The 24,729-nt window shown below is 45.9% G+C and overlaps 1 protein-coding gene across 1 annotated transcript in view; it reads left to right on the top strand.

Moving 5' to 3' along the window:
- Positions 1 to 813: 813 nt before the first annotated feature.
- The window catches only part of MYO3B (myosin IIIB), a 634,284-nt gene continuing 610,368 nt past the window's right edge, over positions 814 to 24,729 (top strand). Inside the window, 2 exon segments of the mRNA XM_030210853.1 lie at positions 814 to 960; positions 21,764 to 21,898. Of these exon segments, the coding sequence (XP_030066713.1) occupies positions 814 to 960; positions 21,764 to 21,898 (282 nt within the window).

Here is a 24,729-nt window from a genome sequence, read left to right as displayed (position 1 = left end):
TCCTTTAGGCCGCCTCCTGATTGTTCCTGGCTCCCTCAGCACCTGATAGATGCCTTGGTAGTGTCCTGGACCAGCCTGCCTCTCCTGCACCTGGATTGCCTCATATTTTGCAGTAATCCAGGGCTTGGGCTTTTTCCTGGCCCCTGATTGGCTGCTTGCTTCATCTCCCTCTTTCCCCTGTGACCTGGCTTGCAGCTGCAGCACTGCCAAGTTCGCACGGGTTGCTGGCCTGCCTTCCTCTCTGCCACCTGGCTCCAGGGGCCCTCCACCATGCTCCCTGTTCTTCTCTGCTCCCTCACTCCCCGTGAGCTGGATTGCCGTCACAAATTGCAGCTTGCGGCACTTATGGGTTCACGGGGGTAGCTGGCCCACTATTCTGGATGCCCTAGGCAGGTTCTTGCTTTGTCTTCTCCTTCTTTCCCCCCCACGACCCGGAGTGCCGTCACAAATTATGGTTCGCGGCATTTCTGGGTTCATGGGTGGGAGCTTTTTCTCTTCACTGTGGCACCCTGTCCTCCCTGCCATGCCAGGGAGCCCTCTCCTGCTCTCCCTACACTGAAAGATGCCCCCTCTCTCTCTGGGGAAGCAGGGGGAGGGGAAGGTAAGAGTTTCTTTTTTTTCTTTTCTATATTTACAGTTTACATGTTTGTAGATACAAGTAGTGCTTGTTTACTTTAACTTCTCTGAGTGGCTTTACATGTAAAGGCCCCATTCCTGGCTGCCACCTCTGCTACCACATGGTAACTTGTATCCAAGCTGCTTTTTTTTTCTTTTAGGAAGTTACTGCATGAATTGTTCCTATATAATCCCAGTATGATTGGACTTGAATCATTAACCGATCCCTCAGTTACTTGGAACATTGTTGAGACCATTGGGAAAGGCACATATGGAAAAGTTTACAAGGTTACAAACAAGAAAGATGGGAGTGAAGCAGCAGTCAAAATTTTGGATGCCATCAGTGTAAGTATAACAATGTGGCTGTGTGTATGCTGATTCTCAAATGTAACTTCCATGCATGTTTGGCATTGATTGGTGGGTCTGGATATGTCATTTTATCTGTAGTCACCTCGGTTAGTTTATCCCAAGTCACTAGGCACCTACTTTCCATGATAGAATCCCGGCGTAATCATGTACTAATGCACCTAACGTTCTGCCACTCGCACTTACGCCAGCCACAGAGCTGATGTAAGTACAAGTGTGCACTCTTACGGTATTCTGTGAGTTATGTGCATAAGTGGAATCCCCATCTGTGTTCTGTATATGCTTAGTCCCTGTGTACACACCCCCTTTTCCAAATACACAGTATGTAAGTTAAGAGGGTATTTGTAGAATAGAGCTTAGACACCATGCCGGCACTTATGCACGTATTTACAATAAAACATTTACCAAGACCCAGCTACTCCTTTCCCCTTAATGTAACTTCAATTCTGTTCCCCAGGGACCAGACCCTTTGTCCCCAAGTCTAAATTTTCTCTTACAAGTTTCAACAGATTCACATACACCCAGGTTTCCCTCAGATAAGTGTGTTACAGTGAGGGTGTAATGACAGTTAGTGCGAAATATGAGCCAATCCAGGTGCAGGAGAGGCGGGCTGGCCCAGAACATTACCAAGGCACCAATCAGGTGCTGAGGGAGCCAGGGCCAATCATGAGGCAGCCCAAAGGGGAGTTGGAGGCAGGTAGCCAATAGGGAGGCAAGAGACGGTCTGTCCCATGGATTGGCACCCATGGTAACCAGGACTAGTGAAAGGATATTATTATTATTATTATTGCATTTGTACCCCACATTATCCCACCTTTTTGCAGGCTCAATGTGGCTTACAGAGTGTTGTTATGATGCAGTCATTACATGATCTTAGATAAAGTTGATAATAAGTTAAGGTAGGTAAATTTAGAAGTAAGAGCTAGGTAGGTATTGTGAGAGGTATTTTGGATGCACCTGGGTAGTTTGGGAATAGTTAGTTAGTGAGGATGTCCTTAATAGGCTTTGTTGAAGAGGTGTGTCTTCATAGATTTCCGAAAGCTGGTTAGGTTGTCCATTTTTTTCAGGGCCATTGGTAGTGTGTTCCAGATCTGTGTACTTTTGTACTCAAAAGTGGTAGCGTATGACTGTTTGTATTTGATTCCTTTGCAGCTGGGGAAGTTCAGGTTGAGGTATTTGCGGGCCGATCTTCTGGCGTTTCTAGGTGGTAAGTCCACTAGGTTTAGCATATAAAGAGGGGCGTCTGCATGGATGATTTTGTGGACGGTTGTGCAGATCTTGAACCCAATGCATTCTTTGAGTGGTAGCCAGTGTAGTTTCTCTCTTAGCAGTTTTGCTCTTTCGAATTTAGTTTTGCCACAGATGAGTTTTTTAATGGTCCGTTCTTTACAGCCTGCATATAGAATGTTCTCCGAGGACAAGCAGGCTGCTTGTTCTCACTGATGGGTGACGTCCACGGCAGCCCCTCCAATCGGAATCTTCACTAGCAAAGTCCTTTGCTAGCCCTCGCGCGCCCGCGCGCACCGCGCATGCGCGGCCGTCTTCCCGCCCGAAACCGGCTCGAGCCGGCCAGTCTTCTTTTGTCCGCACTCGGTACGGTCGTATTTTTCGCCGTGTCGAGCCCCGGAGAGTCGACCTCGCGCGTCCATATTGTGAACGTGTTTTTTCTTCGGAAAAGTTTTCCTGTACTCGGGAAGTGCTCCGGAACCCCTCCACCGGGTTTCGTTTCAATCCTCCCCGTATTTCCAGCTTTTGGCCCCGATAAGTTTTCTTTCGTCGTCGGGGTAGGCCTCTTTTCGGCCTCGGTCGAGATTTTTCTCCCTCTACAGTTTTTGGTGCTCTTTTTCCGTCATTTCGGACTTTGATTTCGCCGGCGTGATTTTTCCGCCCATGACATCGAAGCCTTCCAGCGGCTTCAAGAAGTGCACCCAGTGCGCCCGGGTTATCTCGCTCACTGATCGACACTCGTCGTGTCTTCAGTGTCTGGGGGCCGAGCACCGCCCTCAGAACTGTAGTCTGTGTTCCCTGCTTCAAAGGCGGACTCAGGTAGCGAGACTAGCCCAGTGGAACGTTTTGTTCTCAGGCTCTTCGTCGGCATCGGCACCGGGATCTTCGAGTGCATCGACGTCGTCAGCGTCCAGACCATCTTCCTCGGCCGCCCTTGCATCGAGTGCATCGAGGCATCGGGCCCCTGCATCGGCGCCGAGACATCGGATAGCTGCATCGACGTCGGTGGTACCGGGACCTTGTCTGCTGATGTCGTCGGACGGTGGTGCATCGTCAGGAGTGCAGGTGAGGGCTGTCCATTCCCCTGCTGGTGGCGGTGAGCCTTCGGGTGGGTCTCCTCCCACCCTGAGGGCTCCTGCGGTACAGCCCCCCCGAGACCGACCTTCTTCGGCCTCGGCCCCGAGGAAGCGACGGATGGATTCTACGTCCTCCTCGTCGGTGCCGGGGAGCTCCGGTGACATGCTTCGGAAGAAGTCGAAAAAGCATCGACACCGGTCTCCTCCCCGCGTCGGCACCGAGAGCTCTGGGTCGCCGAGGGATTCGGCACCCAGCAGGCATCGGCACCGAGAGGACCGCTCACCCTCTGTCCAAGAGGTGTCGATGCGCTCCACTCTGGACAGCCCGGAACAGCCTCCTCGCCCGGAACAGGTCCTGACGTCGACGCCTGCATCGACCTCACAGCCTTTCTCTGCAGCCGCTCTAAACGAGAGCCTCCGGGCCGTTCTCCCAGAGATTCTGGGAGAGCTGTTGCGCCCTACCCCTCCGGTACCGGCGGTGCTTGCGCCTCCGGTACCGTCGAGCGTGGCGCCGGCTGGCCCATCGCCCAGGTTGAGGTCCCCGACGTCGGTACCGCGTGCGGTACCGACCGCGGCCACCTCCCAGGAAGGCTCCCCGACTACGTCGGCGGAGGGAGCTTCGCCGATGCGGGCGAGGGAGTCTACCTCTCGACGCCCCCATCGTGGACGTGGCTCCACTGAGTCGAGCAGGGCGAGGTTGCAGACGCAGGTTCGTGAACTTGTGTCTGACACCGAGGGTGAGGCCTCGTGGGAGGAAGAGGAAGATCCTAGATATTTCTCTGACGAGGAGTCTGAGGGTCTTCCTTCTGATCCCACTCCCTCTCCTGAAAGACAGCTTTCTCCTCCCGAGAGTCTGTCTTTTGCTTCCTTCGTCCGGGAGATGTCTACGGCCATCCCCTTCCCGGTGGTTGTGGAGGACGAGCCCAGGGCTGAAATGTTTGAGCTCCTGGACTATCCTTCTCCACCTAAGGAAGCGTCCACCGTTCCCTTGCACCATGTCCTAAAAAAGACATTGCTTGCGAACTGGACGAAACCATTAACTAATCCCCACATTCCCAAGAAGATCGAGTCCCAGTACCGGATCCATGGGGACCCAGAGCTGATGCACACTCAGTTGCCTCACGACTCTGGAGTTGTGGATTTGGCCCTAAAGAAGGCTAAGAGTTCTAGGGAACATGCTTCGGCGCCCCCGGGCAAGGACGCTAGAACCTTAGACTCCTTTGGGAGGAAGGCCTACCATTCCTCTATGCTCGTGTCCAAGATCCAGTCTTACCAGCTCTACACGAGCATACACATGCGGAACAATGTGCGGCAGTTGGCGGGCTTGGTTGATGCTCTTCCCCCTGAGCAAGCCAAGCCTTTTCAGGAGGTGGTCAGGCAGCTGAAGGCGTGCAGAAAATTCCTGGCCAGAGGAGTTTATGACACTTTTGATGTTGCGTCCAGGGCCGCTGCTCAAGGTGTGGTGATGCGCAGGCTCTCATGGCTGCGTGCCGCCGACCTGGAGAATAGAATCCAGCAGCGGATTGCGGACTCGCCTTGCCGTGCGGACAACATTTTTGGCGAAAAAGTCGAACAGGTGGTAGAGTCTCTCCACCAGCGGGACACTGCATTCGACAAATTCGCCCGCCGGCAGCCTTCAGCTTCTACCTCTACAGGTAGACGATTTTTCGGGGGAAGGAAGACTGTTCCCTATTCTTCTGGCAAGCGTAGGTACAATCCTCCTTCCCGACAGCCTGCGGCCCAGGCTAAGCCCCAGCGCGCTCGCTCTCGTCAGCAGCGTGCGACTCAGCAAGGCCCCGCGGCTCCCCAGCAAAAGCAAGGGGCGAGCTTTTGACTGGCTCCAGCAGAGCATAGCCGACATCCAAGTGTCCGTGCCGGGCGACCTGCCAGTCGGAGGGAGGTTGAAAGCTTTTCACCAAAGGTGGCCTCTCATAACCTCCGATCAGTGGGTTCTGCAAATAGTCCGGCAGGGATACACCCTCAATTTGGCTTCAAAACCTCCAAATTGTCCACCGGGAGCTCAGTCTTACAGCTTCCAGCACAAGAGGGTACTTGCAGAGGAACTCTCCGCCCTTCTCAGCGCCAATGCGGTCGAGCCCGTGCCATCCGGGCAAGAAGGGCTGGGATTCTATTCCAGGTACTTCCTTGTGGAAAAGAAAACAGGGGGGATGCGTCCCATCCTAGACCTAAGGGCCCTGAACAACTATCTCGTAAAAGAAAAGTTCAGGATGCTTTCCCTGGGCACCCTTCTCCCCATGATTCAGCAAAACGATTGGCTATGCTCTCTGGACTTGAAGGATGCCTACACACATATCCCGATACTGCCAGCTCACAGACAGTATCTGCGATTTCAGTTGGGCACACGCCACTTCCAGTACTGTGTGCTACCCTTTGGGCTCGCCTCTGCGCCCAGGGTGTTCACAAAGTGCCTAGCTGTGGTAGCAGCGGCACTTCGCAGGCTGGGAGTACACGTGTTCCCATATCTCGACGATTGGCTGGTGAAGAACACGTCCAAGGCAGGAGCCCTGCAGTCCATGCAGATGACTATTCGCCTTCTGGAGCTACTGGGGTTTGTGATAAATTACCCAAAGTCCCATCTTCTTCCAGTGCAGAACCTCGAATTCATAGGAGCCCTGCTGGATTCTCGGACGGCTCGCGCCTATCTCCCAGAGACGAGAGCCAACAACTTGTTGTCCCTCGTCTCCCGGGTGCGGGCGTCCCAGCAGATCACAGCTCGGCAGATGTTGAGATTGCTGGGCCATATGGCCTCCACAGTTCATGTGACTCCCATGGCCCGCCTTCACATGAGATCTGCTCAATGGACCCTAGCCTCCCAGTGGTATCAGGCCGCGGGGGGTCTAGAGGACGTGATCCACCTGTCCACGAGTTTTCTCGAATCCCTGTATTGGTGGACGATTTGGACCAATTTGACTCTGGGACGTCCCTTCCAAATTCCTCAGCCACAAAAAGTGCTGACCACGGATGCGTCTCTCCTGGGATGGGGAGCTCATGTCGATGGGCTTCACACCCAAGGAAGCTGGTCCCTCCAAGAACGCGATCTACAGATCAATCTTCTGGAGTTACGAGCGATCTGGAACGCTCTGAAGGCTTTCAGAGATCGGCTGTCCCACCAAATTATTCAAATTCAGACAGACAACCAGGTTGCCATGTACTATGTAAACAAGCAGGGGGGCACCGGATCTCGCCCCCTGTGTCAGGAAGCCGTCAGCATGTGGACCTGGGCTCGCCGGAACGGCATGGTGCTCCAAGCCACATATCTGGCAGGCGTAAACAACAGTCTGGCCGACAGGTTGAGCAGGATTATGCAACCTCACGAGTGGTCGCTCAACTCCCGAGTGGTGCGCCAGATCTTCCAAGCGTGGGGCACCCCCTTGGTGGATCTCTTCGCATCTCGAGCAAACCACAAAGTCCCTCAGTTCTGTTCCAGGCTTCAGGCCACCGGCAGACTGGCATCGGATGCCTTCCTCCTCGATTGGGGGGAGGGCCTGCTGTATGCTTATCCTCCCATTCCTCTGGTGGGGAAGACTTTGTTGAAACTCAAGCAAGACCGAGGCACCATGATCCTGATTGCTCCTTTTTGGCCGCGTCAGATCTGGTTCCCTCTTCTTCTGGAGTTATCCTCCGAAGAACCGTGGAGATTGGAGTGTTTTCCAACCCTCATCACGCAGGACGAAGGGGCTCTTCTGCATCCCAACCTCCGGTCCCTGGCTCTCATGGCCTGGATGTTGAGGGCGTAGACTTTGCCTCTTTGGGTCTGCCAGAGGGTGTCTCCCGCATCTTGCTTGCTTCCAGGAAAGACTCCACTAAGAGAAGTTACTTCTTTCATTGGAGGAGGTTTGCCGTCTGGTGTGACAGCAAGGCCCTAGATCCTCGCTCTTGTCCTACACAGACCCTGCTTGAATACCTTCTGCACTTGTCTGAGTCTGGTCTTAAGACCAACTCCGTAAGGGTTCATCTTAGTGCAATCAGCGCATACCATTACCATGTGGAAGGTAAGCCGATCTCAGGACAGCCTTTAGTTGTTCGCTTCATGAGAGGTTTGCTTTTGTCAAAGCCCCCTGTCAAGCCTCCTACAGTGTCATGGGATCTCAATGTCGTTCTCACCCAGCTGATGAAACCTCCTTTTGAGCCACTGAATTCCTGCCATCCGAAGTACTTGACCTGGAAGGTCATTTTCTTGGTGGCAGTTACTTCAGCTCGTAGAGTCAGTGAGCTTCAGGCCCTGGTAGCCCAGGCCCCTTACACCAAATTTCATCACAACAGAGTAGTCCTCCGCACTCACCCTAAGTTCCTGCCAAAGGTCGTGTCGGAGTTCCATCTGAACCAGTCAATTGTCTTGCCAACATTCTTTCCCCGTCCTCATTCCTGCCCTGCTGAACGTCAGCTGCACACATTGGACTGCAAGAGAGCATTGGCCTTCTACCTGGAGCGGACACAGCCCCACAGACAGTCCGCCCAATTGTTTGTTTCTTTTGACCCCAATAGGAGGGGAGTGGCTGTAGGGAAACGCACCATATCCAATTGGCTAGCAGTTTGCATTTCCTTCACTTACGCCCAGGCGGGGCTGGCTCTTGAGGGTCATGTCACGGCTCATAATGTTAGAGCCATGGCTGCGTCGGTAGCCCACTTGAAGTCAGCCTCCATTGAAGAAATTTGCAAAGCTGCGACGTGGGCTTCTGTCCACACATTCACATCCCATTACTGCCTGCAGCAGGATACCCGATGCGACAGTCGGTTCGGGCAGTCAGTTCTTCAGAACCTGTTTGGGCTTTAGGATCCAACTCCACCCCCCGAGGGCCCTGTTTGTTCTGTTCCAGGCTACACTCTCAGTTAGTTGGTAAATTTTTTAGGTCAATCTCAGTTATGTCCTCGCCGTTGCGAGGCCCAATTGACCATGGTTGTTGTTTTGAGTGAGCCTGGGGGCTAGGGATACCCCATCAGTGAGAACAAGCAGCCTGCTTGTCCTCGGAGAAAGCGAATGCTACATACCTGTAGAAGGTATTCTCCGAGGACAGCAGGCTGATTGTTCTCACAAACCCGCCCGCCTCCCCTTTGGAGTTGTGTCTTCCCTTAAGAGTATTGTCTTGCTACATACTGGACTGGCCGGCTCGAGCCGGTTTCGGGTGGGAAGACGGCCGCGCATGCGCGGTGCGCGCGGGCGCGCGAGGGCTAGCAAAGGACTTTGCTAGTGAAGATTCCGATTGGAGGGGCTGCCGTGGACGTCACCCATCAGTGAGAACAATCAGCCTGCTGTCCTCGGAGAATACCTTCTACAGGTATGTAGCATTCGCTTTACAGTCGTCCAGATGGCTTATTACTAATGATTGTACTAGGGTACAGAAGATGCTTCTTGGGAAAAAAGGTTTTATTCTCTTGAGTTTCCACATCGAGTAGAACATTTTTTTCGTTATATTCTTCGCATGGGTATCGAGTGTGAGGTATCGATCAATGGTGACTCCAAGAATTTTCAGATTTTCTGAGATGGGGAGTGTGCAGTAAGGTGTGGTTATGGTAGGGTATTTGTTTGTGTTGTATTGGGAGGTGAGAACTAGACATTGAGTTTTTTCTGCATTCAGTTTTAAATGGAATGAGTCCGCCCAGGAGTGCATGATTTGGAGGCTCTGGTTGATCTCATTGGTAATTTCATTTAGGTTACTTTTGAACGGGATGTGGATAGTGACATCGTCCGCGTATATGTAGGGGTTAAGGTTCTGGTTGGCTAGAAGTTTGGCTAGTGGTATCATCATAAGGTTGAAGATTGTTGGCGAGAGGGAGGATTCCTGAGGAACTCCACACTCCGGTGTCCAAGGTGGTGATCTATCATTGTTCGTTGTTACTTGGTAGGATCTGGTGGTAAGGAATCCTTTGAACCATTTGAGAACTGGGCCTCCGATTCCAAAGTATTCTAGCAGGTTTAATAGTATTCCATGATCTACCATGTCGAAAGCACTGGACATGTCGAATTGTAGTACGAGTATATTCTTGCCGGTTGCAATTGTTTTTTTGAATGAGTTCATTGCAGACACTAATACAGTTTCAGTGCTATGATTTGATCTAAATCCTGATTGGGACTCATGTAGAATTGAGTGTTTGGTCAGGTATTCCGTGAGTTGTTTCGTCACTATGCCTTCCATCAGTTTTGTTATGAGTGGAATTGAAGCAACTGGTCGGTAATTGGTTAAATCCATTGTGCTTTTCTTGGCATCTTTTGGCAATGGGGTGAGAAGGATATTTCCTTTGTCCGTGGGGAAGAGACCATTTGAAAGTCTGTAGTTTACTTGATTCGTGAGGTCTTTTGTGAATCGTTTGGGGGCTGCTTTTAATAAGCTGGTAAGGCAGATGTCAAGTTTGCATTGAGATTTAGAATATTTTCCAAGCCAGTGTGTAAGTTCATCTACTGAGATCAGGTCGAAGTCAGTCCATGATCGATCGGCTGGATATTCCCCAGGTTTCGGGTCTAGGCATTCAAGAATGCTTGTGTACTCCGTGGTATTGCTTGGTATCATGCCTCGGAGCTTTATGATTTTTTCTTCGAAATATTTCGCTAGGTTGGTTGCCGATGGGGTTTCTGTACTATTCGAAGTGACCTGTGTGGTGTTTAGGAGATTATTCACAAGTGAGAAGAGTTTATGGGTGTCCTTGTAGTTTGGTCCTATGATAGTTCTGTAGTGCGTTCTTTTGGTCTGTCTGATTTTGTATTTGTATTTTCTTTGTAGCTGTTTCCACTCTTTGAGTGTGTGCTCATCTTTTTTTTTGCTCCAGGCTCTTTCTAGCCTTCTAACCTGTGTTTTTAGTTCTTTCAGTTCTTCGTTGAACCAAGGGATTGAGCTTTTCCTATGTGAGGTTCTAGTTTGGAGTGGTGCTATTTTGTCTAGAACTGTTTTGCATCTGTTGTCCCATTCTTGTACAAATTGGGGTGAGTCTGGGGTTGTTGTCCATTCATCGGTATACATGTGTTGCCAGAAAGTTGAAGGGTCTATTTTGCCTCTCGTGGTGTATGTTCTTTTTTCTTGTTTGTGTTGTGTTTCTTTTGCTTTCCAAAGAAGGGAAGTGTTTGCCTTGTAATGGTCTGACCACTGTGCGATTGTCCATTTTGTGAGGTTCGCTTCTGAAGAAAATTTATAGGTAATAATGTCTAAAGTATGACCTCTCTTATGGGTAGGTTGCATGTTAGGCCAGTGGATCCCCCAGAGTTGAAGGAATTCCTTGCATTCGTATACATTGTTTGTGTTAGTGTCTTCCAGATGAAGGTTGATGTCTCCTGCTATAAGAATGTTTTGGGAGGACAGGCAGGTGTTTGATATGAAGTCCATAAAGTGTATCTGGGCATCTGGCCATTTAGCCGGTGGTCTATAAAATAGGATTATGTTTAGTTGATCCTGTAGGTTGGGGGTGGTTGATTCTGACTGAGGCTATTTCGAGTTGAGGTACCCTAGACAAAAATTCAGCCTGGTGCCTCTCCCAATTAACTTTCGGGCCCCATGGGTCTCTCAATAATCATGATCGCCCCAATACCACCCCTCTCAAAATAATATGGGCAAGTGGACAGATTGAAAACTGTTCACCTCCTTGCTGCTAAATGTACTCTCTGTTACTTTTCTAACTTTGAGTGGTTGCAAGGACCTATTGTTTTTTTGACTGAAGATGCTCTCCCCCCCCCAACAAGCTGTGGCCCTAGATGACTATCTAGTCCTTCCTAATGGTTGGGCTGTTCCAGATAGTGCCACTGAATGTCCTTTCAAACTGCCTCAGCAATATCCGGATAGTGCCAAGTTGATAAGAAAGCGAAGTGGGAAATTATCTGGTTAACAGAGATATTGAGCCTGCTTTCCGGATAAAGTTAAGCCACAAAAATTGCTTTCCTAAAATTATCTAGATAGCTATCTGGATAGCAGTTTGAATTTTGCTGCTATCCAGATAGTGGTGACATGCACTGCACCTCTGAAGAAGAATAGTGAGGGAATGTCATCCAAAACAAAACACAGAGAACCATATATCCTCGAGAAGTTTATTGATCTCAACAGAGAAGTACAAGGTACTTTTGCTCAACTACAGATGTTCGTGGCATGGAAGATCAGACTCAAAAACGGGCAGTTATGTTTCGGTGGTGGTGCCTGCATCAGGAGTCACACAGTCCAATATTGTTGTCACGTAATAATATTGTAATGATCCTCTACTTGAGATCAGACCACATACCCAATACCAATAAGCTGTATATTGGCATCTGTGCTGTTGCTTGATTCAAATGGCAGTGTGAAGTCCATTTTTGAGTTTGATCTTTCATGCCATGAATATCTGTAGTTGAGCGAAAGTACATTTTACTTCCCAATTGATATCACTAAACTTCTCGAAATCTCACACTAGAAAGCCAAGCGAAAAATACAACAAAGAAAATGTTCCACTCAATGTGGAAACTCAAAAGAATAAAACCTTTCTTCCCAAGGGAAGTATTCCGCTGCCTGATACAATCAATGGTGCTAAGCCACCTAGACTACTGCAATGCAATTTATGCTGGATGTAAAGAACAACTCATTAAGAAACTCCAAACCACCCAAAACACTGCAGCCAGACTCATATTTGGAAAAATGAAATACGAAAGTGCCAAACCCCTAAGAGAAAAGCTACACTGGCTCCCACTCAAAGAGCATATTGCGTTCAAAATCTGTACCCTGGTTAATAAAATCATTCACGGCGAAGCCCCGGTCTACATGACAAGCCTCGTAGACTTACCAACCAGAAACGCAAAAAGATCAGCACGCACGTTCCTGAATCTTCATTACCCTGGCTGCAAAGAACTAAAATATAAATCAACATATATAAGTATATAAATCACCAAGACCCCTCCCTGCCCATCTTCAAGTCTTTGCTTAAAACCCACCTCTTCAATGGTGCATTCGGCACCTAACTCTTACCATTCACTAAATCCAGACTGCCCCAATTTGACCACCCCTATCGGACTGTCCGTTCACTTGTCTCTTAGATTGTAAGCTCCTTGAGCAGGGACCGTCCCTCTATGTTAAATTGTACAGCGCTGTGTAACCCTAGTAGCGCTTTAGAAATGTTAAGTAGTAGTAGTAGTAATAATATACGCATCCAGCTTGTCCTATATAAGCGTGAAATTATGGAATGCCCTGCTGACTGCCATCAAAACAATACACGACCTAACAAACTTCCGAAAGTCATTAAAAACCAACTTGTTCAAAAAGGCATACTACAATGATCCATCCTAAATACCAGACAAGGAAACCTATACCAGAATGGGACAAAACCGAACTCTCGACACTGGATTGCTTAACTTTACTTTGGCACTAATTAACTTTATCGATATACCTCTCTACTTCTCATTCCAGGATGAACTCTCTACACTTGATTGCTTAATTTTCCCTGTCATTCATGAACTCCATAGCAATACCAGTCTAATTCTCATGTCAGAAAGGAACTTGTTACACTTGATTGCTTAATCTACTCTGTCACTTAACAACCATTTTGTTTTTCTTAATCCGGAAATGGCAATCGCCATTACAGCATTATGTAAGCCACATTGAGCCTGCAAATAGGTGGGAAAATGTGGGATACAAATAAAATAAATAAATAAATAAATACATACATAAATAAATATATGGTTCTTTTCCTTTTGTTTTGGACGACATTCCCTCACCGTTCTGCTTCTCAGAAGACCATGTGAGAATTTTTTCTACTCTGTTTTTTTCTTTTTCAGCACTCACTGCTCTACCTGGATATTAAGCATTGCTTGTTATCTAGATAGTGGCCCAGTATATTGGTGTTTAAATCAATGCTACCTGCAATAGATGAATATTGACTCAAATCTTTAACTCATGACTTTGATCATACTCTGCCCTAAACCCTCCCCCAAACATACTTACACTCACATCATGTGAAAATATGCATGTTCTTACCATTGTAAAAGCCCACACTGCTAAGTCAGTGAAAACTGAATTTTTTTTAATTTATGGTTATTAGGCTGAATGAAACATTTTAAAATCTTGATAATCTACACACAGTATTTCATGCAATGGTTATTTTTTACCTCAATTTTTGTAATAGGCTATTCTTAGGAATCTCTGTCAATGCTCTGCATCCATTTCAGGTTACTCAAAATGCTGCAGCTTGGGACCAAACATTATGTGTCAGCAATGTCTTTGCTAAAAATCTACAAATTCAATATATACTAGCCAAACAAACCTTGTGAGTATCAAACACTCAAATCAACTCCATCAAGCCTTAACATTCATATATATCAAATGAATCACAAGATTTGTTTGCCTAGTATATACATTTAAATCTAGCCTTCTCCTTTTTTACAAATTCAAGGTAGGTGAGCCCTTGGAGCTGGAACTGCGGCAGACAAGTCTCCTGGGCTGGCACTGGGCAGGAGTCAGAACAAGAACCAAGACAGAACTGGGGAAAGCATGGGACAGCTAGACAAGACAGGGCTAAAATAAACCAGGCAAGACTAGACAAGGATGGGCTAGGCAAGGCTAAACTAGGCAGGGCAGAAGTAACAAGGTACAACAGGCAAGGCAAAGGGCTAGTACTGGACCCTAGGCAGAACAAGGCAAGACACAGAACTAGGTTAAAACTGGGTCAAGAAAAGGCAAGACAAGGACAAGGCAAGAACTGGATCTGGACAGGACTGGACAAGGCAAGGCTAGGCACAACTAGAAAAAGCAGACAGACAGGACAGAAGCTGGATCCAGACACGGCAAAGAGAGCAAGACAACAGCGTTAGAAGTGAACCCAGATAGGAACAAGGCAAAACAAGGAAACAAGGCTAGAACTGAGTTCAGGAAAGGTAAGGCAAGGCTAGGAAGAGAAGAACCAGATCTCAGATCCAGACATGACAAAGAACTAAACAAGACAAAGCAAGGCAGACAGTGCAGAGCTAGAGCTTAAAAGCAGACTAGAGGCAACAGGAACACTGAAACAAAGCTAAAAGACAAAGCAGGAACAAGCTGAGGACTAAGGAGGAACAGGACTTGGCTGGAGTAGAAACTAGGAACAGAGCTTGGCTGTAGCAGAAAACAGGATCAGGGCTTTGCCGTAGCAGGCACCAGGAACAGAACTTGGCCATAGCAGAAACAGGAAGAGAGTTTGGCTGTAGCAGAAACTAGGAATAGGGCTTGGCCATAGCAGGAATCAGAATCAGGGCTTGGCTGTAGCAGAAACCTTGAACAAAGCTTGGCAGTAGCAGAAACCAGGAACAGATCTTGGCTGTAGCAGAAACCTGGAACAGAGCTTGGCTGTGGCAGAAACCTGGAACAGAACTTGGCTACAGCAGGAATCAGGATCAGAGCTTGACTGTAGCAGGAACCAGGAACACAGTACACAGGAGCAAGGCTTCAGGAGCAAGACTCACAGGAACAAACCCCCCCCCCCCCCAATCATCCACTGCCACCCTCCAAAACTGGACAAAGCAGACAGGCAGGACAGAAGCTGGACCCAATCAAGGCAAGGAGAGCAAGACAACAGCGCTAGAACTGAACCCAGGCAGGAACAAGGCAAAAACAAGGAACCAAGGTTAGAACTGAGTTCAGATAAGGAATGGCTAAGCAGGGCAAGAACCGGATCCAGACACAACAAAGAGCTAAACAAGACAAGGCAAGGCAGACAATGCAGGGCTAGAGCTTGAACGAAGACTAGAGGCAACAGGAACACACAGAAACAAGGCTAGGGGACAAAGCAAGAACAAACTGAGGCAAGACTGAGGACAAAGCAGGAACAAGACTTGGCTGGAGAAGAAACAGGAAGAGAACTTGGCTGTAGCAGGAATCAGGATCAGGTATTGGCTGGAACAGAATTCAGAAACAGAGCTTGGCTCTAGCAGACACCACCAGGAACAGGACATGGTTTAGAGAATATGCCTAGGCACAGTTTTTTTCGGTGATGATTTTTTAGGCATGACATATAGCATCTAGACCATTGTGTGTTAATTTGGGCAACTACCATGTGTTAAATGCAAAACCTTATTGCATTGTTAAAAACAAAACCAAGGAGAAGTATCAGAATATTGTCTATGAATCTATGAATGATGAAGTGGTACAAACACACTTTCTCTTTCTCTCTGTGTATCTACAGATGCTGAAGTTGATATTCAAAAAGCACTGATGTGGTCAACCATGGCATCAGTTAAATAAGTACTTAAAAAAATTCATGGGGGTTCAGTGTATAACCTTGGATATATAAATTGCTATATGTACTATCCATTTTGTTTCCATCTAAATATCTGCACTTGGCCTCTGTCTACATAGTAAGATGTCTCATTGTATTGTAGAAATAACAGCATCACATTTGATATTCAAATCCTCTAATGCATGCTTATTAGGTGTTCCGTTGGTATTGTGCTGACATTGTATTATATCTATGTTATTTGAATGTTCTTCTATGCTGTCTATTATGCTATCATTTGCATTGTACTCTCATTTCTATTATATGATTGTTCTACAGTGCTGTTAAATGTGAATATTTCTGATACTGCTTAATGTTAGTCCTATTACTGGGTTTCAATTAGCCATTTCCAAGTTTACCTAATTGATTGTATTTATTCTTATATTTGGTCATTTGGCTATTGTTATACTGTTAACAAAATTGAAAGTTTTATGTTAAACTGTACCTGCTGTACACCACTTTGGGAGAATCTCTTCATAAAGGTTGTTAATAAATCCCAATAAATAAATAAAATATCCAGAAATACATGTCCAGGTGGGGGCAGGACTTGGAGCATTCCAAGAGTGGTGCCTCTTGTACAATATATGTAAGTTTTATGTTTAAGCAGGGGCTCGAACTCAGTTCTAGAGCCTCCATCATAACTGGACCCAGATGTACTTTGAACATGCTTTATTTACACATTTAAGTGAACAGGTCAGATGGGAGACTTTTTAACAACTTTTTATAGCCTCTTGCATGATATTGTTCCAAGTGCTTTCTTCCTGTCAAAACGTACCAAACCCTTTCTGGTCTAAACTTTTGCCTATAGCTTTAACAGCAGACACTCAGCCTGTGGCTTCAAATATCAAACTCACTGCTGGTTTGTAAGGTACACTTACAGGATCTACAAGACATCTTCAGTTCTATGCCCACGCAGCTCGTTTTCCAGTCAGGCTAAACATTTTCCTCATAGGATTCTTCCCTTTAGCTTTTGCACCTTTCCTAGCTTTATAAAAGCCACACTACCATCTTTAAATTGCATTACCAATTTTAAGCCATAGCTCCAAGGCACAGACCCCAGGCACAGCTTCTAGCCATGATGCTATTTTAAAAGGAAGTTGGCCCCACATGCTTTATTGTCTTTTCCTGAGCTCTGAGACTGCTTGACTCTGTGAGTTCACTTCCCACTAAGCCAGAATTCCTAGGAACTACAACTCCCAGCATTCTTGTGAACTCACTTTGTTTCAGAGCTACCCAACTTGCTCTGGAGTTCTCTATATTGTCACGCTGTTATATAAACACAGTGTTAAATGCTCCAGCTTACCACAACGTATAAACTATAGCAGCAACTTGATAAAGCATTTTCTTTATGTAAAGCATGATTTGCACATAGAAAAGGATCTTATGAAATTGCCCATGTATAAATAAATTCACTATTAATTATGCATACTTATACATGTGTGGTATGAGTTACGTGGAGTGGGGATGGAATTTGCATGTCCATGCACCCATTCATACCTTCTTTGCAGCAGGAGTAAAATTGCACAGGAGGATTTGTGCACTAGTGGGGCTGGTTCTGGATGCCTGTTTAATTTGGATTTAGCTCACACTTTTTCAGAAGAAACTCAAGGCCAGTTACATTCAGATACACTAGTATTTCCCTCTCCCTAAAAGGCTTACAATGTAACCCCCCCCCCCCCTGTTTATTAAGCTGTGTGGCAATGCCAAAACAGCCCATTCAACGTGAACGGGCTGTGTCGGCATTAGCATAAGGCAGCCACCAGCACAGCTTAGTAAATGGGGGGGGGGGGGGGGGGCAGTAAGTGACTTGCCCACAAAGAGAGGTACATCATAACCTCTCTTTCCTTTAAAAAAAAAAAATTTTTTGGACACTTTTCTTTTGGCTTCCTGCTAAATCTGAACTAGCCTCTGTTTGGCCTGTGATACTACAAGCCTTCATTCAGAATATCCTGTCATTATCTCCATTCTTATAATCCTAGCCTTGCCTAACCCAGCCATCTCTATGACACCTCTCAGTCAGGAATCAAGTATTTATTTATTATTAGGATTTATTGACTGCCTTTTTGAAGGAATTCACTCAAGGCGGTGTACAGCAAGAATAAGTCAAACATAAGCAATAGACAATTAAAGCAGTAAAATTATTCAAACAATGCAAAGTATGGCACAGTATGTTACATTACAATTTCGACACAATCCTATATAATAACTCTCACCTCCAACGTTCTGTCTTGCCTGAGACCGTGGCTCCCTCTGAGTTGGTCTACTAGGCTCCGTAGATCAGACTGACATCAGTGGCCGCATTATGACGTGATCCCGGGTGAGAGAAAAAAACCCACACAGCTGATCGAATCCCACGAACTGGCACGCGCCCTGCACCACCAAATAGCTGGTCCACGCCGCTCCAACACCACCAACCGCCCAAAACCCCACTGGAGGGACCTCTCCGCTTCCTCACGCCGCCCCTGCACCTGCTCTGCTACTCTTGCGGCCTTAGCGACCGACAACTCCAGTCTGGACCGCCCCTTCTCTCTTCAAGCGGCTGCAAAAATGCCGCCGACGCTCCGGCCACCTTCCCCAGATCACCGCTGCAGGAACGCGCCAGGCACGGCCCCAAATCGCCGCCCGCACCTACCTCCCAACTCAGCCCGATATGGCCAGGATCGCTGCCCCAGCTGAGATACTGCATCAGCTCTGCACCAGCCTTGCCGAAGAAACCCCGCTGCGGACACCAGCCCCACTTCTTCCACCTCCCGGAACACCCCAGCAACAATGCCCCAGGTAAAAAATTAATGAATATAACCTTGCTAGCGCCCGTTTCCTTTAAAACAGAAACGGGCCTTTTTTACTAGTATGTAATAAAACATCTTCATAGAAAGCCTAGAGTATAAGCAAAGATGGAACATATAGATTGGTAAGATAGAGTACACAGGAGTAAGAAAATTAATTTAAAGAAAGTTGTAAATGAGGTCAGAAAGGTGCTTTAACATTATCTTAGCTAGGGTAGGAGTGGGTAAACATGTCCTGCTACAGAATGTGCAGCCAGTGTCATTTACGTCTTCCATTAAAGAGCCAAGCCAAACTTTCACCTGCTTCCTGAAATATAGATAGTCTTGTGTTAAGCGAAGCCTTTCAGGGAGTGCATTCCAGAGTGTGGAGGCTACTCAGGAGAAGGCTCGCTTGCAGGTTATCACATCATGTGAGGTTACCTCTGAATCCTGGCAGACCTGCATAGTGATTCTATGCATTGCTATTTGTGAAGCAGAGACTTTCCATCCTTGGGACTTCTGTAGCCTCCCTGACCCTGAAACTAGCCCAAGGAATGGTCCCCAACCCCTGCAAGCTGAAGCCTTGTCCAGCAGGCGCCGGAGACCGGCACTGGACAAGGCTTCAGCTAGTGGGGGTTGGGGACTCCCACCAGCAAAACCAGGGGCCCAGAGGAAATTTGGGGGGGGGGGGGCCAGGCCCCTGTGGCCCCTTGTAGCTATGCCAATGACACACACACTGACCACCATTCATGTACACCCTTTTAAATGTATCTTCTTATCCATTGACTGTGTTGTTTAATTACAAGTTGACCTTCTAAAAGTGCACCTAGGCCACTCCTTTCAATAGGTGGTGTTAGTGGCGGCTGTGTGTGATAAGTGAAGGAGGATAAGTTATGTTTCATTAGCAGCTTTCAAATCACGGCGTTTGTACCTTTTTGTTGGGTCTATGAGCTGAAATGAAAGTGAGTAGGTCCATCACATCATAGTTTAATAGACTCTTGCTCTGAATTAAATATCCTGTCATGAGAGGTTTCCATGTCACTAAAGGCCTCCATCACAATTGCTAGTAATTGGCATCTTAGATGGCAGTCTCAGTAGAGAGATCAAGGATTTAATGACCATGAAAATTGAATCATCTTCTCATCACAGAAGTGACTCCTTAATCTCAAATAAGGTTGAGGCCTGCTGGAGGGCAAAATACTACAATATATTTGTAAGGGTTTTTTTTTTTTTGCTCATTATTCCCGGCTGTTTTCTTTCTCCCTAGTATTAATTCCATGCTGCTCCTCTGTCATCAGCAAGCACTTCCCTGACAGCCACTCTCTGTAGTGCTTGCTCTGTATTCCTCTCAGTGCAAGCGTGTGCTTCCTTTGCAGCCACAATTATTTTCAATTTACTGTATCAAAAAAAAAAAAAAAGAGTCAAATGTCTCCCAGAGTTGAATTTAATCAGTTCACTGTGCATGGGAGCTTGCAAGCTTTACTTATCACTTGAGATGCATAATTTTGATGGAGAGAATGTACATCTCTGTGCAGTATACCTTGATATACCCTTCTAAGAGAGGGCCAAGAGATAATGGGGAAAATGGGGGTAAAAAGAATGAGTAACTCCACAAATGAGCAAATTACATCAGACTGAACCACAAACTCTGGAGAATGTTCTTTCTTCAATTCTCGGATGTCCTCAGGCAGAATTACATTGCAAATCTAGTGCTTATGTGTTCGATAGCCTGTGTACACGGAACACAATGTGCATGGTAAAATGGCAAGAATAATCATTATGTAAGGACGATTGTTTCTTGAACTATTTTTCCAGTTCACTCAGAATAGAAAGTTTGTTCCAGCACGTACATCTCCTTCCTCTGCGTTAATTTTTCTGGTAGCATATGAGAGAAATGAGCTCTCACTGTGGCAGGTTGCTGCTAGATGCTGGTTGTTGCTGGGGCAAGGGCTGGGCCTGCTATGGTAAATGCATTCATGTGGTTATTCCCCAGTTCTGGCAACATATGTGAGCACTTGGTACTTAGCACATAAGCACATAAGCACCGCCATACTGGGAAAAGATCAAGGGTCCATCAAGCCCAGCATCTTGTCTCTGACAGCGGCCAATCCAGGCTTCAAGAACCTGGCAACCCCCCCCCCCCCCCAAAATTAATAATGTTCAATGGACTTTTCCTTCAGGAATCTGTCCAAATCCCCCTTAAACTCCGTAAGGCCAGCCGCTACAACCACACTGTCCTGCTTCCTCTTCCAATAGTGCTGGAACCTCTTTCAGCCAGACCTATTAATGCAGGTGCAGGAATCTAGCCCTCTTCTTCAGATCTTCAATCTGTACAGAGATGGAGAGAAAGAGAGAGAGAGAGAGAGAGAGAGAGAGAGAGAGATATCGAATCACACTGTTGAATTAGAGAGGTCTCCTTCTGCCGCCTTGCTGGGCCCTCAGGGCACTCGGGGGGAATGGTTATGGCTCTGTTTCACTTCTCCAAGGCCTTTCAGACTGAATAGAAAGAGAAAATGTTTATTAAAAACATTCTGTCTTTTATTTCCTTAAAACTAATCTGCTACTATAGTACTGGATATAAAAAAAGGCTGAATGAAGACTCACTTGTTCCCTTCTCTTAATTATGTATGTGACTTCTGTAAGCTGCCCAGAATAGTAGATGGTGCGTGTTATAAATTTTATAAATAAATACATTTTACATTAGATGTTGCTTTTATTCTAAGTCCATGTTTTAATTTTACTTTTCCATTCCTCTTCAGAACTGCACTGCCACAAGGTAGCAGGTAGTGTTCAGTGACCTTCTGGAGCAGCCAGCCTGTCATTGAAGCATGGAAATTGATTTTCCCTTTTTGGAATGAGAAGAATTGGGGAGTGTCCACAGTCCATTACCAGAGCATGCCGTGACTCTGCCGTTCTGATATCCAGGCAGGCTGCAAAAGATGCAGGCCATTCTCTAATCTCATATAGCAGAGCAGAATAACCTCTAGTGATAGTACTGGAAGACTACCACTAGGGGTCACAGGTGACATTTTGAACCCGGTGCTGCTCCGAGGGGTTATTAACTCTTGTATAAGTTTAAAATGCTGCCTTATTGGTTCTGTGGGTCATCTCCCCCTTGCAATTGTGGACTTTTTGTTTTATCATTATTTATAGCAGCCATTCAAAGAATCTAGCTTATAAAAAAATTGAATGAGTCAAAACAATGTAACAAATGTAACAAAACAAATCCACCAAGCTGTCTCAAATATTCATAATGTGACTCAAAAAGTCTACCGGGCTGTCTTGACATGTTATGGCACCATGTGCTTCAATTTGCACCATTGTATACATGAAAATATGTCCTACTTTTCTTAGGAAAACCAGAACTACAACTCCCATCATGCATCTTGACAAAACCAAAACTGGATTAGGCTTTTAGGGTTAACCTGACTGAGGTGGCAACCCTAGTCTTTGCACTTGACTATTACTGTATGCAAATGTATGAACTGGACTTGTCTTTTTACCTAGGACGTTGATGAGGAAATTGAAGCAGAGCACAACATCCTACAATCACTTCCTAATCATCCGAATGTTGTTAAGTTTTATGGAATGTTCTACAAAGCAGATCCATTTGTGGGAGGACAACTATGGCTAGTTCTTGAGGTAAGGTTTCCCAGTAGTACTAGGCCTTCATTGAAAATAGACTTGTGAGCTGACCCCTTGGCTTGGCCACAATGGCACAGATTCTTCTTGAATATGATTGATATGGCTTAGATGTGTTATGAAGTTGATGTGCTCCAGTTCTGTGGAGGCAGAGAAGCTTCTGCTGCTACAGGGGTGGTGTAGGAGGGATGCTGAAGCTAGATTTGGAGGAAATTCCCTGCTGGCCCTCAACCGGAGAGGGATGCTGTATAGACCAGATATGGCATTTAGGGTGGGAATGGGTTATTAAAGTGGGAATAAAGGGAAAATTCCTGTAGACTTAAGGATAACTATATTGGCAGACTTAATTCAAACCTCTTGTTTAGAGATGAAATGATGGTGATTGCGAGGCTGTATAATTTGTATTCTTAGAGTAATTCTCCCTCTAAAGACGTAGGGGTCAATACTCAGGAGCATTTAGGAGTGTAGTTATCAATATGGGCTACTATTAAGATGTATTGTTTTACCACTAACTTATTCTATTTTAGCCCAGGTCCTATTTTATGCAATGAGACCTAGTTATTAATAACTGGAGTTCAGTAAAATAACATCTTAATGGTAGCTACAATTTATTTATTTATTACATTTGTATCCCACATTTTCCCGCATAGCAGTAGGCTCAATGTGGCTTACAGGTTCTGGAGAGGAGAGTACCAACTCCGGGAATATATACAGAGTGGAAAATAGAGTAACAGTAGGTGCAAGGAAGCTGATAAGGTTCCGGAAAAGAGAATACAACTCTGGGATGAGTATATAGTAGCATATAGAGAGAAGTAATCCCAATGAGGTTGATAAGTCTCTGGGGATGGGACTACAGCTTCTAGTGAGCAATACAGAGTAGGATAAGGGTAGAAATACACTTAAATATAACTGGAGTGGTAAAATTTGTACAGTTTGAAGTAATAGGATTATGTGGAAAGGGTATTGTTCATTTCTTAGTTCGATAGATGTGATGCATTGTTCATGAATTAGTTCGGGTCTGCTGGGTAGGCTTTCCGGAAGAGGTGAGTCGAGGTCTTTTCGGAATTTTAGATGGGTGTTCACAGTTCTAATGTTTCTAGGTAATGCGTTCCAGAGCTGGGTGCAAATGTAGGAAAAGCTGGATGCATGTGTTGATTTGTATTTTAGTCCTTTACAGTTTGGGTAATGCAGGTTTAGAAACGTTCTTGATGATTCGATGATGTTTCTAGTTGGTAAGCCAATAAATTTGGTCATGTAGGTTGGGGCCAGACCATGGATTGTTTTGTGGACCAGAGTGCAAATTTTGAAGGCTATTCGTTCCTTGATTGGTAGCCAGTGCAGTATTTCGCGTAGGGGTTTAGCACTTTCAAATCTTGTCTTTCTAAAAATGAGTCTAGCTGCCGTATTCTGCATGGTCTGGAGTTTCCTTAAGATCTGTTCTTTGCATCCTGCATATACGGCGTTACAGTAGTCAATGTGTGATAGTACCATTGTTTGAATTATGTTATGGAAAGTTTCCCTTGGGAAGAATTGTTTGATCCATTTGAGTTTCTACATTGCAAGGAACATTTTCTTCATGGTGGCAGAGGCTTGGCTTTCCAGGGTTAGGTTGGTATCAATAGTAATTCCAAGGATCTTCAGTTTGTCCGATATTGGGAGAGTATATTCCGGGGTTTTTATGGATAAAGGGAGGTTTGTTTTGTGGTGAGAAGAGAGAATAAGGCAGTGAGGTTTTTCCTTCTTGAATTTGAGTTTGAATGCCGATGCCCAGGCATCCATTAAGCTTAAACTAGTCTTTATTGCAATAGTGATTTCTGTTGGATTAGAGTTGAATGGTATGTAAATGGTGACATCATCCGCATACAGAAAAGGATTAAGATTATGCTTGTATAGGGCATGAGCAAGGGGGATCATCATCAGATTAAATAATATGGGTGAGAGAGGTGAACCCTGGGGCACTCCGCAATCGGTACTCCATGATGGTAATATGTTTGAGTTTGCTTTTACTTGATAAGATCTTGTGGTTAGGAAACTCTTGATCCATTTGAGTATATTCCCTCCTATGCCTATCTTGTCAAGTATTCTTAATAGTATATAATGGTCAACCATATCGAATGCACTTGACAAGTCGAATTGCAAGAGGAGTATGTTTTTACCTAATGCAATTTCCTTTTTGAACTTGGCTAGGAGAGTTACCAGGACAGTTTCTGTACTGTGGAGAGATCTGAAGCCCGACTGTGATAAGGTCCACTGTTAACTAGGATGCTGCTGAGACAAATATTCAATAACAATGTCCAAACTATACTACTGAATATCTTTACAGACTCCTGTGACACTATTTGGATGGCAATGGGATGCCCCAGGGGCAAAGTCAGGGCGGAGACCAAAATTATGTGTGTAGCAACAAATTTCAGTGCCGCTGCCTGGATATCTATCCAAATAAAATGTATGCAGATAGATAGTGGCTAAGGAGGAAAGTTATCAACATGGACAACCACTAAGATGGGTTATTTTATCACAACTCATGCTATTTTAGCACAAGTCCCATTTTGCTCACTGAGAGTTAGGGGACCTTTCACTAAGCTGTGCTAAGGCCATTTTTACCGCAGCTGGTAAATGATTGATTTTCTATTTTTTGTGCTGTTCTAGACTAGATGAGGTGACAAAGCTTCAACAGACAGTTAAACCATTCCCAAGTAAAAACTTTACCAGTAGACTCTCAGTTCTTAATCAAACTATTCTTTAATGTAGCAATCATAGCAAATAAAGAAAGTTCAGTTACTTGAACAGAATTGTTGCCTTCTGCATATAAAGTTCATATCTAGCCACCT

The sequence above is a fragment of the Microcaecilia unicolor genome, chromosome 7 (assembly GCF_901765095.1).
Source record: "Microcaecilia unicolor chromosome 7, aMicUni1.1, whole genome shotgun sequence".
Lineage (NCBI taxonomy): Eukaryota > Metazoa > Chordata > Amphibia > Gymnophiona > Siphonopidae > Microcaecilia > Microcaecilia unicolor.
Note: the sequence above shows the minus strand (reverse complement) of the source record. Positions and strands in the feature narration are given on the sequence as shown.